This window comes from Melanerpes formicivorus, unplaced genomic scaffold (genome assembly GCF_026170545.1).
Source record: "Melanerpes formicivorus ecotype bairdi unplaced genomic scaffold, bMelFor1.0.p_v2 SCAF_1, whole genome shotgun sequence".
In the NCBI taxonomy this organism is placed as follows: Eukaryota; Metazoa; Chordata; class Aves; order Piciformes; family Picidae; genus Melanerpes; species Melanerpes formicivorus.
The window spans coordinates 50,381,585-50,400,135 of record NW_027142353.1 but is presented as its reverse complement, the minus strand read 5'-3'; the positions used below and the strand labels follow the sequence as shown (position 1 = coordinate 50,400,135).

At 37.6% G+C, this 18,551-nt stretch overlaps 1 protein-coding gene across 11 annotated transcripts in view; it reads left to right on the top strand.

Moving 5' to 3' along the window:
* The window catches only part of NBEA (neurobeachin), a 505,074-nt gene that overhangs the window by 136,675 nt on the left and 349,848 nt on the right, over positions 1-18,551 (top strand). For all 11 annotated transcript variants that reach the window (XM_068142943.1, XM_068142938.1, XM_068142931.1 and 8 more), the window contains exons 11-14: positions 7,002-7,110; positions 8,268-8,420; positions 9,620-9,788; positions 17,990-18,069. In XM_068142943.1, coding sequence (XP_067999044.1) covers positions 7,002-7,110; positions 8,268-8,420; positions 9,620-9,788; positions 17,990-18,069 — 511 coding nt within the window. The remainder of the gene's footprint in view (positions 1-7,001; positions 7,111-8,267; positions 8,421-9,619; positions 9,789-17,989; positions 18,070-18,551) is intronic.

Sequence of the window (18,551 nt, the reverse complement as noted above, 5' to 3'; positions counted from 1 at the left end):
ATGAATATGGTAATTAGTAAGCAGAGCAATTGGCTGCATTAAAACTTGCACAAGTGTTTGATTTGATGAAAATCCCTTTTTGTATTCCCAACCTATATTAATAAGTACAATCCAAACAGTTTCTGAAATCCATGCTTACCCTTTGTGCTTTGATTTTCTTCCTGAAAGAATGAAATAAAGAAGTGGATAACATCTTCTTCAAAAAACATTGCTAAAGCTTCTCCTTGAGGATTTCTTAAGTCTACTATGAAACGTTTAGCAAGTATTCTGATGAAGTAAGAAATTATTTAATGAATCAGCTAAACTAATTTTAAGTTGTTGGCTCACAGTGAGATGTAATGGGTAGCCAGCAGATAGAGTATCAGTGTTAGTAATAATTTATCTCAATATGGCCAGTATTGCATTTTGACTTGAAGTCAAGGGGCAAGACACTTAGGATTTTCTTTTGTTTAAAAATAAAGCATTAATTGTTGGTGTGTGATTTTCCTTAGTATAATTTTATCTGGTTTTGCTAAGATTTGTTTACAGAACTTACCATATAAACAGCCTGTGATGGAGTTGATCATACCATCCTTTTGTCTTATTTTGGAGAAGCTGAATATGCAAATGGCATTCGTTTATTAAGAATCCTTCCCAGAGATGATCAGATAGAACAAATACCTAAATCATTCTCTTTTACATAGCATCTTCAAGTTAAATCATCTGTTATTAATCAGCATACTTGGATCATTATAGCTACATGCCTGCTTTGATTAAAAGTGCCTTTTGTAACATGCAATCCAGATAACTGTATAAAACACAACCCAAGATGAAACTTAATATAATTGAGGTAAATTTTTTTCTGAGCAAATTATCACGAGAAAGAGTGGTTCTGTGATTTTGAGTAGAATAGTGTGTTTGATCTATGTAGCAATTTAAAACATAATTAACAGTGAAATTTGTCTTTTCTTTTTGGTTGGTTTTTGGTTTTTTGGGGGGTTATATTGTGTTTTCTTTTGTTGTGGGTTGGTTTTGTTTCTGTCCTAGTGGTGCAAATTCCTGACTTTTAGGGTTTTCTTTATTCCTCCAAAGCATTTGTCACTTGAGTTTATTTGAATGTATGACTGATGTTCCTAATAAGATGCTTCATTTTTAAGTTGAAGTCATAGAAACTCATTTCATGAGAATGGTTTATTTAAAATATCCTCTATTTTAGCTCCACAAAACAGTAATAATTGTTTTCTTGGTGGAAACTACTGGTCAATTTAGAATTCGACAAAGGTGGTTCCATTTTGTTCAATGATTTGCATAGCATATGGATTTTGTAGCTCTCAGATTACCACTGTGAGCTTGTTTTATGTGTAATGTGTAAAATTCTTTAAAATTCCCATAGATGTAAATGGACAGTGACAATGAAATATTTATGTGTGTAATTATTCTTAATGAAGAAGGAAGTGTCCTAGCTTTGTATTTTGAAGACTGTTGGCTTTGTGAATATCTGCAGTGTATTTAAGGAGAAATATGGCATGACTGCCTGAAGATTACAATGCTGAAACTTTCTAATGTTGAAACATAATGATGAACTGTTGAAGCATAGTATTTATATTATTGCTAAATCTTTAGATAATATATGACAAGCACTATATTAGCTATAATATACAACAAACAAGCCAGGTGATTTTTTTATAACTTTACAGAATATAATAGAATAGGATAAACCAGGTTGGAAGAGACCTTCAAGATCATCGCATCCAACCTATCATCCAACACCACCTGATCAACTAAACCATGCAACCAAGCACCCTATCAAGTCTTCTCCTGAACACCTCCAATGATGGTGACTCCATCACCTCCCTGGGCAGTCCATTCCAATGGGCAATCACTCTCTGTGTAGAACTTTCTCCTAACCTCCCGCCTAAACCTCCCCTGGTGCAGTTTGAGACTGTGTCCTCTTGTTCTGGTGCTGGTTGCCTGGGAGAAGAGACCAACCTCCACCTGTCTACAACCTCCCTTCAGGTAGTTGTAGAGAGTACAGTGTACTTCATATGGGAAAAAATTTCTGAATTATAAGGTTAGGGACTTCACAAATGTAATAAATGTGTACAGATGTGAAAACACTATGAACATCTTCCTGTCAGAGTATGCTGCAAACACCAATTTTGTGCTTCTGTTTTATTTATTAAAAAAACGTCTTCACAAGGGACACGTGTGTTTGAGGGAGAAGTCAGGCAATGCAGTAATAGTGTAATTAGTCTTCAGTTTTCTCCCTAACGGTAATCCAGAGACTTACTGTCTCTGCAATGCACAAATTATAGAGGAAATAGTATCATAACCTTTGCAAATACAGCATCTTCATGTTTGCCTTTTTTGTTTTGATTTGGTTTGTTTGTTCGTTCCTGCTTCTTAATAATGGCAAACTGCTGGACAAATTTTGTTCTGAAATATAATTATATTTGCAGTAAAAATCACAATTCTGTCTGATTTTGTGCTGGTTGACATACATACTTTCATTGTGTATCTGTTGTCTTGGCTGCACTGGAGACAAACTGAACTGTTCTAGGCAGGGTGTTTATATTTACCTTTGTATCTAGGGGAGTTGAAAATAGGCAAGAGTGGAGAGAAATTTTGTATGGCATTGCGCAGAATTTTGCAAGTTTAATGTGAGCCCTGCTGCAATCCAATGCATTTTAGTTCCTGGTAAGTTTGTTAAATGATGTTTGAAAAACTGTTCATCTTAGGAGACAGCCTTCTAATCAGTATTATTTCCCCTGTGCCAACAAAATCTTTTTAAAAGCATCATTTTGGCAACCTGGTTCTGCAGATGAAAATTTTTATATTTAAAATCCTCGGGTTTAGTTTGTTTTCAGCTGCCAAGATGACTACATAAATTGACTATCATTAGAAATATGTTCCACATTCTGGATACAGTCCTCTGAATGAGGCAGTCACTTCTCTAGAAGACTAAAGTCTTAAAATGCAATATTGAGAATATTATGTCAGTGTGAATTTCTATAAATTGCACACACTCTTAAGTGTTTAGTTGAGGTCAGTCTGAATGTATATGGAAAGAGGAGTTTTGAAGAGACTGGTGAAGCTTCATAGATTCATGGAATACCAGGTTGGAAGGGACCTCAAGGTTCATCTAGTTCAACCTTTCAGGGTAAGAAGAGAGTTTAAATAAGATGGCCTGGTGCCTTGTCAAGCTGGGCCTTGAAATTGTCTAATGTAGGGGAATCCACTACCTCCCTCAACAATTTATTAGCTTGTCTTGTACATCTATATACATAGCTTGTACATCTATGATGATGTACATAAGACAGAGAGCATAACATGTAAAACCACTATTTTGTTCAACAGCTGTTTTTCAGTGCAGTTTCATTCCCTCCATCCTCCTCCGAAAAAGGTACTTCACCTGATACACATGTAAGCAAGATTTCTGAAACAAATATCAGAGCAAGCATGTAATCAGTTTTCTGCCTGTCTCTGATAGTCGTCTTCAGGTAGTCATGACTTCAGTACTGTACTTAAAGTGAGAATCTTCTATCACTAAAATATTACAGAAACACAGAATGGTATGAGTTGGAAGTGACCTTTGGAGATCATCTACTTCAACCCCCACAGCAAGTTCACACAGATCAGGTTCAACAGAAATATGAGCAGGCGGGTTTTGAAAGTCTCCGGAGGAGACTCTACACACTTTCTGGGCAGCCTGCTCTAGTGCTCTGTCACCCTCAAAGCAAAGTAGTTTTTCCTTAAGATCGAATGAAACCTCCTGTGTTCTAGTTTGTACCTTTTGCCCCTTGTCCTATCACTGGCCACCACTAAAAGGAGCCCAGCCTGATCCTCATGACCTCCACCTTTCAGATATTTGTATTAATTTAACAGATCCCCTCTCAGTCTTCTCTTTTCCCAGCTAAAAAGGTCCAGGTCTTTCAGCCTCTCCTATCAAAAGAAACGCTCCGCTCCCCTTATTGTTGTGGCACTTCACTGGACTCCTCCCATAATTCCCTGTCTCTCTTGAATTGGGGATCCTAGAACTGGACACAGTGCTCCATGTGCAGCCCCATGAGAGCAGAGTGAAGGAGAACCTCCCTCAGCCTGTCGGCCACAGTCTTCTTAATGCATCCCAGAATACTGTTGGCATACTGATGTGGAGAATTAGGATGCTAGTTTTTATCAGTACTATGGTCCTGAATAGTATTTACCTGAAACTTTTCTGTAACTGCAAAGTGTTTCTCCTTATCTGCTTCTTTTTCTGGTATTTGGAATATTTTTATGTGCTTGAAGGTGTAAGATGTATTGATGCATTCATGTGTACTATCCCAAGATTTAGATTAATATATACTGCTGTCAGATCTATTATTTATGGCAGCAATCTTGGGTAATGCGGAAGGATTAGAAGCTAGAGTTACTGCTTGCAGTCCTGAGCTGACTCTGCAGAGCTGGCTTGTGATGTCTTTTTGTGTCAGGTTCAATAGATGTTAAAAGCTGTTTTGGACTTAGGAAAGGCATAGCTCATTCACAAGATACTGGCTGAATTAATGTTTTCCGGGAACTAGAAACATTGGCATCACTTTGTGATGATAGCTAAGATAGCTCTGTACAGAGCTAATGCGGGTAGCAGGATTAATTAGTTTAGCTGTACTCCCCATAAAGATAGTTAATAGCTTAAAAAGTGGTATTTGGGCTCTATTTGAAGTAATAAACTTCATTAAATCAGGTTTTTTCCCATAGAACCAGCTCATATGTTTCTGTGTCTGTAGCATGGTTACATATTGGCTACCAATTACTCCTGTGTTTACTGGTGTATTTTATGTGTACTTACAAAGATGAAAAGAGAGAAAAATCTCTCTTGTTAGGATGTTAGTGCGCCTTGCAATATGTATTAAGAGTCTTAGCACAATTTCTGAACAATTGCTTGTAGATCTTGTATTACTATGAGATAAGAATAACTCCAGCCCATGAGTTTGCATCTAAGTTCATAGTTCAGACTGATAAACCGCAATACAAAGAACAGGGCTTTTGGTAAATCATGTACAGAGTATTTTTGGCTTTTCAATATAATATTAATGTTATTTATTGTTGTAGTTTAGGGCCTAATCTGGCAAAAATATGTGCCATTCTTTATATATAATAGGTTGTCTTCCTAAGTCATAAGGTTACTCATTAACAGGGATAGTGAGCACCATTTATATGGAATTATCTTTGACCTATCCAATTATTATTTTTTTTTAATTTCTAAACATACATCTTCATCCCTTTGCATTATTTTATTATGAACTATCATGTGGTATAAATGATGAATATCTTTATTTTAGATGACAAATAAAATAGAAACTTTTGGTCGGGCTAGAAAAAAAAATGATGCATATAACCTGGTTTGAAATTGATGTGACAGCTTGACAGGCTGTTTTGATAAAAGATTTGTAGTACTGTAAATGGATATTATCTGTGTTCTTTTACTGCTGACACTGTGGAGCGTTCTGTATGTGATTTTAGACTGATTATTGTGACCATTCAACAATGAAGCGAGACAAAGCACTATTTCATGTTCACAGCATGTACTTTGCCTACACTGTGTACTTTTCGCTTGGCAGCCTTGCTCACCAAATAGAATAAAACTTGTTTTCCTCAGCAACTTCATTATTTTTTGGTGCTGGCATGGATTAACCAATCTCAACATGTATTTCAAAGTAAAAGTTTTATTTGGAGAGCAAGTGAACCTTCAGCTGACTAGCTACTGGAACTGAAGTTGAAATTTATGAAATGCAAGTTGGATGTTTCCTTTAATACACTTTTTCCTATCTGCAAAAGCCACAGTTTTCACGCTTGCCTGTGCCCACCACCTATGTGTGAACTTTCATGATTGGAGACATTTGTGCAGCTAGCAACTACTGTAACTATTTTAAGAAAAGGAATTATGACTTTATGTATGCATTGTATACGTAGTACAATGCCTTCTGTCACCCACCTTTTCAAGATACTTGAGAAATCATTTTAAATATTTCCTTTCTGTCAGAAATGTTGGGGTTTGTTTTCTTGTTGTTTTTTTCTTCTGGATTTTTCAGCAACAGATGCGACTATATTTTTGTTTCCTCATCAACACTCCAGAGTCAACTGTGATTTTAATTTATTTTTTTTTCCCCCCAGGGTGCATTGATCTGTCATACGATTCGTTTTTATAACATGCTTTCACTTCTTGCTAATTCTGTCCCCTGAAGTCTTTCATATATCTTCTGTTTCTAAACCATAAACTTGTCTGAACCCTTCTTTTCCAACCCGATCCTTCTCTTACTGATTGGGATAACATAGGATGTGATGCTGGGTGATTTCCTTCTGACTTCTGGAATCTCTCTCTGCTTTTCTTAATGGATGAAAGTGACTTTCAACTTTTATTTGGTCAGGCCTAGGTGTTATTCTTCTGTTTGGTCTGGAGAAAGTATGGTGGAAGTTCTCCACCCTGCTGTTGTTCTGCTGTGCTTTTTGGAGGTCATTGTTGCCTACATACAAGTTATGCTATTTTGTGCCTCTTTTCTGTAGTAGTAATGACTCAAGGGAATGAAAGTGTGGAATGATGATATACCTACTGTCTGCAAATTTGGCTATTTAGCATAGTCTTGGATGGGAAAATGGTTGAAATGGTTGCTGCCTGCATCATTGTATCACTGTCAGCTGGATCCCACTCATCATCCCCTGCCTCTTCCAACTGCAAAACCTTTGGCTAGACCTGCAAGATGCAGGACTGGATAGTTAAAATATGAAATAGTCCTGGTAAAATCAGGAGAGCTGACAAAGTGATTTTGCATTTATGTTTGAATATAAACTCCCACTCCTTGCCATTTTAATATGTGAACAATCATTGGAGAAATTTTTCTACAGAAAAGTAAAAGTGTACTCTTTCAAAGAACTATTCATCACTTTAAGCCTGTTTCTGTCACTTCATAGCTGATGATTATTGAGAGTGTGAAAGATGGATTTTTCTAAATTTGTGATCTGAAAAGATGCTTGTTCTTTACATGCAGTGCTACCCTGTTGGCTTTCTTGGTTGAGCTTCTTAAAAGTTCAGTAGCCATGCAAGAACAAATGCTTGGTGGAAAAGGTTTTCTAGTCATTGGCTATCTCCTTGAAAAGGTATGTTTTGAGGGGTTTGTGTCTGTTGTGTTGGGGGCTTTTTTAGTATTTCTACTGTTATTGTGATATATTCAGTTACTTAGCTCAAAAAACTGATAGAATATATTTGTGATATAAGGTGTATTTGATTTGTAATACTTAAAAGTTGTTTACAAGAGTATTTTCGTCTTTTATGTTCTCTCATATGGCAATATTCAAAGAATTAGGTTTCTGTAGTTGATAGTATTTGTCTAATTCATGCTTTTACTTTAGATCTCCTTGTAAATTGCTTCAGTTGTGTTTTTCAGTTGTCATTTTCAGTTGTGTTTCTCCACTCTATGATCTCCAAACTCTCTTTTAGGAAAGTTCTCTTGCTCCCAGTTTGCACACATGTATCAGGGAAACTCCATAATTTAGGTTTAAACTTGCATATGTGTGTGTGTGTGAGAGAGATAATAAATAATCAAGATAATCCTCTGTGGCTCAGTTTTGAAATCATTGATATAGTTGCTCTGTGTTTTGAAGAAAAAATGTAAAATAGCAACTGTAAAAAAAAAATCATTTATAAGGAAATGCAAGAGGCATTCACTTTACTTGCTTGTTTTCAGACATGGTGAGTAGTTATCACAAAACTGAGGTTCAGTTCAGACGCCTGTCTGAGGACTATTACCTGCCTCCTGGCCCACAATCCTCATGAAACCCCCTTACTGTGATTCAATAATCTGGAGACATAATTACTGTCAGTGTACCAAGATAGTAATACTCCTACAATTGAATCTCATGGCTCCAACATTCTTGACTGTCTGCTGCTGTAGTATTCATTAGAATGCAGTCAGTATAATAATCGCCAGTATAATAATGACCAGGGCTTTATGATGTCCAGTGGTGAAATTAAATAACAATAATATCACATTTAAAAAGTATTTAACCTCAGCTATTGATGGATATTTTTAACCTGTTAAATGTAACCATTAGGTAGACCATTGATATTATTAGAAAGTATTAGTTGCTGATATTTTTTTCTGTCTTTCCTTTCAAATTCACTGACCTAAAAATGCACTAGATGGCACGTATTTAGTAAAGATGAACCTGTTGAAAATGTCACTTCCTATTTCTCCTCTAAGTAAATTAAGAAATAAGTTTTTATTCCTTTGCTCTTTCTGATTATTTTTACCCAGTCATCTAGAGTTCATATAACCAGAGCAGTTCTGGAGCAATTTTTGTCATTTGCAAAATATTTGGATGGATTGTCTCATGGAGCACCTCTACTGAAGCAGTTATGTGATCACATCCTTTTTAATCCTGCTATCTGGATACATACCCCTGCAAAGGTAACTGTACACTTGAATGATGTTATTATGGCTTTCCTACAATTAAGGAAAATAAATACTGGTATTCTCTTATACCATGGCACTTAGGTTTCTTCTAGCAAAGATTTTATAGATCATGACATCTGTTTAACTATGTTCTCCAATGTCACTTATAAGTTCCTAAAAGCAGTTATATTCTTCCCTAAGGTTCTGGCTAATTCTGTGACAAGTCTGTTTCTAGAAACCCAGTCCAAAGATCAGTGGTTGCATTAATTTTCCTAAAGATTAAGCATACTTCTTGTAAAGATAAAAATGAAGATGAGATATCTTTTGTTACACATTCACATGAGCTTTCATTTTAATTTAAATCATGTATTTTAGTTTGATAAAATCTATGTAAAGTTACCATTCATCTCTGGTAATTGTGTGCATACACTATAGGAAAGACTGTAAGGTCCTGGAACATGGTCCAGGGAAGAGCAACAAGACTGGTGTGGGGTTTGGAAAATGTGTTGGACAAAGAGCATCTGAGGAGTCTGGGGAAGAGAAGGCTCTTTAACAACTACCTGGAAGGAGGTTGTAGTGAGGCTGGTGTTGGTCTTTTCTCTCAAGTAACTAGTGATAGGACGAGAGGAAATGGGTTGAAATTGTGCCAAGGGAGGTTTAGATTGGGCATTGAGAAAACTTCTTTACTGGGAGAGTAGTGAGACATGGGAAGAGGCTGCCCAGGGAGGTGGTGGAATCACCATCCCTGGAGGTGTTCAAGAAGTATATAAATGCGGTGTTTCAAAATGTGGTTTAGTGGTCATGGTAGTTGGGTTAGTGTTGGACTTGATGATCTTCAAGGTCTTTTCCAACCTTAGTGATTCTATGATGCTATGAATTAGTTGTTTTCATAAATACACAGTTGAGGAATGTGCACCAAAGTGAAATGTGACATGATCCTAAAATTTGAAAATATCTATTTCCATTATAAAAAGCCAGAAGAGAAACAAAACTGTATATTCTTACAACTTGAATCATAGAATCATAGAAAATTTGGTTTGGAGGGGACCTCTGGAGGTCATTCCAGGTTGTCAGTCCAGTCCCTGCCCTAAACTAAAGCTGTAATTATTTTTCACATTTTTAAATCCTATTCTAAGTGAATCCTAAAACCCCCACAAGGTAGGGTTGCTAATACAGAACTTACATTTATGTGGATAACTTATTACATTCCTCAGGTGCAGCTGTCTTTGTATACCTACTTGTCAGCTGAATTCATTGGAACTGCTACTATCTACAACACTATACGCAGAGTAGGGACAGTACTGCAGTTAATGCACACGCTGAAATACTACTACTGGGTGGTTAATCCTGCTGACAGCAGTGGCATCACTCCTAAAGGATTAGGTAAGTGCATTGCATGAGAAAGAAAGTATAAACATTTCTTGTATAAGAAGATTTATGATATGAATGTGTGAAAGCTCCTTGCATCTGTAGACAAGGAGGTAATTAAATGGCAATAATTGGTACTAGTGTTCAGTAGTACAAGGACTGTGAAAGTACCTCTGATGTTAATTCCTTGTATTTGTATGTATTCCCAGAAGAATCCCTCTCAGTTCTTCACTCACACAGTAGGCACAGTTTAGTAAACATGAACATCACTTATTTTATTTCTGTAACAAAGAGAAAATGTTAAGTGTGTGTCATATGCCAAAGTAAGCTTTGTGGGATTTGAATACTTGTTTGTGTTAAGAGACCTTGAAAATAATGTGGAAACCTCTAGTTCTCACTGCTGAGATTTCTGAATCTATATTTCTATTTTAATTTTATTTTTTTCTTATAAAATAGAGGTTGATTTCACTGTGCTTATAGTCATGTGCTTAGCTTAGCTCAGGAAGTGCTGAATGACAGCAACGATGACTAAATACAATAATGCCTACCGGCTAAACACTGCATGGAACAGATATCATTCTAATCCTATACACTCCAGATGTAATGTCATTACATTTAGATGACTTTTTGTGCAAAGCAGGGAGGATTTGGCTGAAAGTCACTTAAAAAATTAAATTATATAGGAGAACTTACTAATTATCTTTATTCTGTAACTATTATTGTCATGCTGAGAAATTGAATAATTTGGGAATGTTTTAGTGCTGTCACATATCCAAATATTTAGGAATGTGACATATAAAGCATGTAAGTTATTGGATAGTTCTTCATTTGTAAGTGAGCTAAATGTACAAGGTTTTTCTTTATTTATTTTTAAATAAATAAAAATGGAAGGCACAATTCTTCTAACTAGATTATCATAGTAGGCAGTGAAGTTGTAACTCGTTGAGGATCACAGAAATAGCTGCTGTTGGATCTGAGGCCTCATTGTGGTTCTCCATAGCATAATATTAAACATATTCTTCATTAAACTACTACGATTTGCTTTACAACAAAAAGACACAGTTCTTTATTTGAATGAAAAATTTGCAATATCAGATTATGAAAATTAACCATGGTGGTTACTTAGCTGACGATTTTTGTCAGTGATAATGTATAATTTCCACTTATACTGATTCTGGGTCCCCTCTGTCTGAAGAGAATTGAATTCATTATTGGTACCTGCAATGAAGATGTCTCCATACGAGATAGGCATCTACTGCTTATAGACAGTGGAATGCAGGAATGAGTTGCCCGAATATGGGTTTCTAGTATCATTTTAGATGATGGGGTATCCCACCTGCCTTCAAATCTGCTTGTTCTTTGTAGGTGTTTTGGATACCTTACATCATTTCAGGTCACACTGATTAGTATGTTTTGGAAGCTGTGTCCTATCTCTAGTTGACAGAACCCTGAGAACTACTTAGTTTGAGAAGTAGTTACTTTCTAGACTCCATTAGCTATATTGATTGGATCTCCACTGATTTCAGTGGACAGTTAGAAGCTGGTCTCACATGCTGGCAACTACATGGTACATGTGTGAAATTAGAGTGAGCTGAATCCTACCTTGGGACTGATTTATCCTTCATGCTTCAGAGATCTACTTTATTGAGGGTTACAGTGTTGTTTTGCATAGGTATAGTTACCATGAGACAGGTTAACCACTTTCTGAGCTCTGTGAGAAATCAGAATGTTAAAAGCTCAGCTGATGAGCTTATAAGCACATTGTATTTGTGATTGGAATGACCAGCTGTTGGGAAGTAAATTTGCTGATGACACCAAGCTGGGGGCAGGAGTTGATCTGCTAGAGGGTAGGAGAGCCTTTGCAGAGAGACCTGGACAGATGGGCAGAGTCCAACGGCATGAGATTTAACACATCCAAGTGCCGGGTTCTGCACATTGGCCACAACAACCCCATGCAGTGCTACAGGCTGGGGTCAGAGTGGCTGGAGAGCAGCCAGGCAGAGAGGGACCTGGGGGTGCTGGTTGATGGTAGGATGAACATGAGCCTGCAGTGTGCCCAGGCGGCCAGAAGGGCCAATGGCCTCCTGTCCTGCATTAAGAACAGTGTGGCCAGAAGGAGCAGGGAGGTCATTCTGCCCCTGTACAATGCACTGGTTAGGCCACACCTCGAGTACTGTGTCCAGTTCTGGGCCCCTCAGTTTAGGAAGGATGTTGACTTACTGGAACGAGTCCAGAGAAGGGCAACGAAGTTGGTGAGGAGTTTGGAACACAAGCCCTATGAGGAGAGACTGAGGGAGCTGGGGCTGCTTAGCCTGGAGAGGAGGAGTCTCAGGGGTGACCTTATTGCTCTCTACAACTACCTGAAGGGAGGTTGTAAACAGGCAGAGGTTGGTCTCTTCTCCCAGGCAGCCAGCACCAGAACAAGAGGACACAGTCTCAGGGTGCACCAGGGGAAGTTCAGGCTGGAGGTCAGGAGGAAGTTTTACACAGAGAGAGTGATTGCCCATTGGAATGGACTGCCCGGGGAGGTGGTGGAATCGCCGTCACTGGAGGTGTTCAGGAGGAGACTTGACAGGGTGCTTAGTTACATGGGTTAGTTGGTTAGGCAGTGTTGGGTGATAGGTTGGACGCGATGATCTTGAAGGTCTCTTCCAACCTGGTTTATTCTATTCTATTCTAAGTAAAGTTTCCAGATATCAGCCATTTTTACACCTAAACAGAGACCTGGAAAACTGATAACTAATTTCAGACTGTAAGTTTGATAATATTGTCTACTTGTTATTGATGTAATTATTTTAGGGGATTGGGGGTTTTGGTTTGCTTGTTTTTAATTAAAATATTTCTGTACTTATGTGTCATGATAGTATGTAACACCACTTTGAAGAGGTACTGCATGTTACAGACTTCCTGCTGGGTAGGCTTGCCCTTCTGTGGAAACAGTGTGATGTTTCTTTCTGTAGGAGGTACCGCTTGTTTTTATACTGCCCAGATCTGTGCCTCTGCAGTTAGCTGTATTTTTGGATAATTTGTATGTGTAATGCCAGTTGAATAGCTACGAAAAATATATGTAATGTATTCATCAACATCTGAACAGAAGGCATGGTGTACACCAGGACACAAAATTAAGAATGAGGAATGAATCTGTTAACTCTTAAATTAGCGTACATATGGCTGGTTTACTTTCCTACCTTTTCTTTCATTCTTATTTTAAGAACATAGTACATTTGCTCCTCATTTATGTTAATTCCAGATAATACTGTATTTTTCTCAGGAAGGCAACCAGGTAGGTTGCCTGGTAGGCTACCAGAAAGGTAACCACATAGTGTAAATTACTGGTGGGTTGGTATAGCAGCATGACATCAAAATTGCAATTACTGAGGCTTTCATACAGCCATTGGGAGGGCATCTGGTGAACTATGAGGCCGTGCACATTTTCAAATTACATATTATTATCTAGTACATCTGAATTTTCTCCTTTTTTTACCCCTTTCTGTAGAGAAACCTGACTTTTTTTAAGGTTGATCTCAACTTTCATCCTTATTCCTTACCTTCTTCCATCCTTCCTCTGTGTTGCTCAGACTGCTGAAGTCCTATGTAATGAATAGAGCTATAAGAAAGTATTTTGTAATACTTACTTTCCTGTCTTTAAAAATAGCTTTCCTTGTATTGAGTTGAAGAACGTTGGCTTAACAGGGAGGAAGGTGATAGCAATGTATGTACAAATCCAGCATAGCTATAAAGTTTTCTCCATGCAAATCAGCACTAGGGCTTTATTTCCTATTAATTCTACTTTTGGATAATGCAGATGTAATAACTGTGGTGATTTTCAGGCAAACGACTGTGAAAATGTAGTAATTGCTGAGGTGATGGGTAACTAAACTTAATTCATATTAATTTAATTTCATATTAGTTTTTTATCAAATTCATATTAATTGCTTTCAGTTGATAAAATTCTTGAAAACTTTTCAAAAATGTTTAATCACCCAGATATTACATCACTTTTCTTCACCAGATGCTGTTTCTTTTAACATTAAGTGCAGTCTGCCAATGTGATAGGCCGGTCTGGCTGACTCAGGAATATACTCTTAGAATGCTAGAAGTAGCAGTGCTTAATATGCTTAATGCTTTTTTACTTGCTACCTTTGTTTTCAGCAACTCAGAACTTCACCAATTTTAGTATTTCAACAAAAGTGATCCACATAACATGTGATGTTATTTATGCATGTGTGGAAATAAAATTCTGCTGTAGTTCATGTTTTATGGATTTAAGTACTCCAGCCCTGGTGAGACCCCACCTGGAGTACTGTGTCCAGTTCTGGAGCCCCTATTACAAGAGGGATGTAGAGGTGCTGGAACGTGTCCAGAGCAGGGCCACAAGGATGATCAGAGGGCTGGAGCACCTCTCCTGTGAGGACAGACTGAGGGAGTTGGGGCTGTTCAGTCTGCAGAAGAGAAGGCTCCGAGGTGACCTAATTGTGGCCTTCCAGTATCTGAAGGGGGCCTACAGGAAGGCTGGGGAAGGATTTCTCAGGATCTCAGGTAGTGATAGGACTAGGGGGAATGGAATGAAGCTGGAGGTGGGGAGATTCAGGCTAGATGTGAGGAGGAGGTTCTTCATCATGAGAGTGGTGAAACCGTGGAATGTGTTGTCCAAGGAGGTGGTTGAGGCCCCGTCCCTGGGGGTGTTTAAGAGCAGGCTGGATGAGGCTCTGTCCAGCCTGATCTAGTGTGAGGTGTCCCTGCCCATGGCAGGGGGGTTGGAACTAGATGATCCTTGTGGTCCCTTCCAACCCTGAATGAAACTATGAAACTATGAAACTATAAGTAGTCAAAAATCCTGCATTTTACATGTAAAAAAAGCCAGTTGTATTTGCTTGCTTGTAGAACTGATAACAGAGTGTATTATTTCCAAAGACAGGATTAGAAATCTTTTTCTTTTTTTTTTTTTAATTTAAAGCTTCCAATCAGTTTTTTTTTATACCAGTACTGATTGTACTTCCCTCTCTGAATGTATTTATTTATTCCCTCATAATTAGTTCTGGTTTATGCCCCTATAATTGCTCTGTGCTGCTCTGTACTGCAAGGATGAATTGGATAATATTTTTTTTTTCATTTATTCTGTCTGGATAAAGCTGACTAACTCTTGTTATGAGTATATATTTAAAAAAAAAAATACCTGATGCAAATCATGTGCTAACTGCAATAAATACATACACGAAGAATCTAAAAGCAGGAAATTATTTAGTGACTCATGCTGGTGTGGCATAAGGGAGGCATCTTTACTCTGCCAGTTAACAAGCATGGTGCTATTTTGTATTAGGGATTTATGGTTGCTGTACTGGCTCTTTGTTGATGGGTGTTTTGGGTTTGGTTTGAATGTTTAGCAGTACTGTTTGCCATTTTGTGATTGATGATGATACTGACTTGTCTGTGTCCATTGATGGTCTTAAAAAACCCTTACTTTTCAATGTTTGATTTGAAAAAATAAGATCTCCTTGTCTCTCCTTACCTCCATATACATGTATATAATGTGTGTGTGTGTGTGTGTATGTGTGTGTATATATATATATATATATATTATAGCATAAATTATGCCCTTGTTTGGTCAATAATGCATTTTTTTTAAATGAATCTTCAACTAGCAATGACTTTCTTCAACCTCTAGTTGAAAACAAAAAGTGTGGTGACATAACAATTACAGTGGCAAATTCATTTTATGTAGCTTTACTGTTTCCTAGATTAATTGATGCCATTCAGTCTGTGTCAGATGACTGTTCACAGAATCACCAAGGTTGGAAGAGACCACAAAGATCATCATGTCCAACCTGTCACCACAGACCTCATGGCTAAACCATGGCACCAAGTGCCACATCCAATCCCCTCTTGAACACCTTCAGGGATGGTGACTCCACCACCTCCCTGGGCAGCACATTCCAATGATGAAGTACTCTCTCAGTGAAGAACTTTCTCCTCACCTCGAGCCTAAACTTCCCCTGGCACAGCTTGAGACTGTGTCCTATTGTTCTGGTGCTGGTTGCTTGAGAGACGAGACCAGTCCCCTCCTGGCTACAACCACCCTTCAAGTTGTTGTAAACAGCAATAAGGTCACACCTGAGCCTCCTCTTCTCCAGGCTAAACAATCCCAGCTCCCTCAGCCTCTCCTCATAGGGCTTGTGCTCGAGGCCTCTCCCCAGCCTCATTGCCCTTCTCCGGACACGTTCAAGTGTCTCGATGTCCTTCTTAAACTGAGGGGCCCAGAACTGGGCACAGTGCATTGCTATCACTGGAGTCCTTTTCTTCCAGTCTTCGTAGCTGACTTCTGGTTACATAGTTTGCAGTTTTTCTAAGACTCCCTTGTTTTTCTCTACCTTTTTTACCCCTTTTTATTATTTCAAACTGATGAAGTCTTTGGAGTAGAGGCTGTCTCCTTTTTCTGATTCTAATGCAGTGAAGCTTCCCAGACACAACTGAAAATACAAGGAATAAATATTACTAGAAGATTGAACAAAAAGCACTGTTCTGGCTGCTTGGCATATATAACCTGTAAACAGCAATTCCTTTGGTATCTGATGCATGTAGGGTTCTCTTCAGGGTTCTCGCACTTCTCCAGAGAAACTAGTGGGTATGTGAATAAGAAGTGTGAAACTCAGGTTCCCAGTTATTTTGGAATATCTTCTTTTAATCCCTCCTTAAGATTTCTGCTGCAGAGCTCCCCATTGCTTTAGTGTTCTATTTGCTCTTTATATAATTACACACTTGCAGAAAAGAGAAAATACCTGGGTTTTAGGCCTGCTTTTCAGGTATTGGCTAATACTAAATCCCTATAAGGTGTAGGAGGGAAGAGGGTGTGTGAAGAAACAGATTTCTGTGATGCAGATAGAGGAATTAAATCCACATTTGAATTAGGAAAAAAATAGCTGTTGTCTAGGAGCACACCATTGCCATGAAAACATATGCAGTATTTAAAGTAGTTGCAGGTAGCACCAAAAAAAATCAACCTTACTTATGTTTTTACAGTAGGAAATAGATGTTTTGTGATGCCAGTAGAACATACAGATGTAAAACTGTTCCTACATTTTTAAGGTGTGTATGATACTTTTTTAATAAAAATTATCCTTGCTGTTTTCACACACGCTGGTGGGAAAAGGTTGAGGCTTATTTGCTTATTCATGAAAGTGCCCCGTTTGCCCCTCTCCATTCTTAAGCAAGGATGAAAACTTGAGAGGGGTAACAACTCTTTTTTTGTTCCTGCTTGTCAAACAGCTATAACTTACCTTCAGATTGCTGTTGTTGCAAACTTGAATTACTGTGTGTACAGCAGTGGTTTCACTTAAAGGACTAGCAAGGGAGGCTGTTAAATAATCTCCATTAGAAAGCTCCATTCATCTGGATTGGAAATAATACTGGGACAAAGAGTGTTATTGAGCTTTGTTATGTGTTTATCAGCTTAAGATTAAATGGTTGGTGAAAAAATAAATTAGACTGCATTTCCTTCCACTGTGCAAAATTTAAGACTGCCCATAGTCATGTGTTGTTGCATAAGACACACATCATTTGAAAAGTAGGAACTTTACAAAAGAATTTCCAGTTCAGTCATAACTATGAAAGGGGAAAACAGAAAATACAATACAGCAAGTTTCAAGTGAATATAGTTGTTCAGGCTTATGTTTCTTATTTGTTTAGATACTTCTGTTTCCTTGATGTACTTCCTCAAACAGAATAGTTTCAAGTATTGTGGATTACAGCTGGTTTGTGTTTTTTTGGCTGGTATAAGTTTAATATTTTTTTCCAGATGGTAGTTAAATAGCATCAGTTTCTGTTGGCTGTAATGACCACCCCTAATGTTTCTTTAATCGTTACTATGTTGGTTTCCATTCAGATGGTGTTCAGCATAGTGGCCTACTTATTCCAAGTAAATTATAATGTATTTTATTTTTAAAAGAAGTGTGCATTTATTTATTTATCTTCTAAATGAAACATCACATATACATACAACTATACGTATATACTTACACATATTCATGTGTGTGTGTGTATGTATATATTGGTGCTGTAAAATGTCATGCTGAAAGGTTGTGAATGATATCATTTGCAAATATAAACATCTATAAGTGAATAGAATACTAAATCTGTTGTAGTAACTGTGATCTCTTTAAGAAGCCAGTCACTAAAGGAATTAGTTTATATTTTAAAATGGTATGTTTTGCTTCTTTCAGATGGTCCTCGACCCTCACAGAAAGAAATCATATCACTAAGAGCATTTATGCTTCTATTTTTGAAACAACTTATACTGAAGGTAAACCAGTTGAGGTCTGTTATGTACATGTAATTGGATCTTTCACAGTAATAAATATTAAATGCTCATCAGGTATTGTAGCTGTTTCTGGTTAATTTTTGTGTTCATGCACATGCTAATCAATATAGAGGTGGGAAATCCAGAGAATATTTTTTATTAACCTCACCAATCTATGCCATATGTATTCTATTAAATGTACATGCAAAACCTTTCAGGTATTTGGGCACTTTTTTATGTGTGAGTAAGTAGTTGCTTGGTTGATCAAATGGCAAAAGGGTAGCGGCAGTTGTTAAATTAGTTACTGCTTTAGCCTTTTCTTGATTCTAAGACTGGCTGAAATGGTCTAGAACTCTTTCTCTGTTACGGCTGAAGCCTAGGTTTTGAGGTGTAATCTGCTGTTTGAGAATAGACTGAAAATCAGTATTTTCTCACCTGGTTCATTCCACCTGCTTTTTCTGTTCTGTTTCAGGGATTGGAAGGTG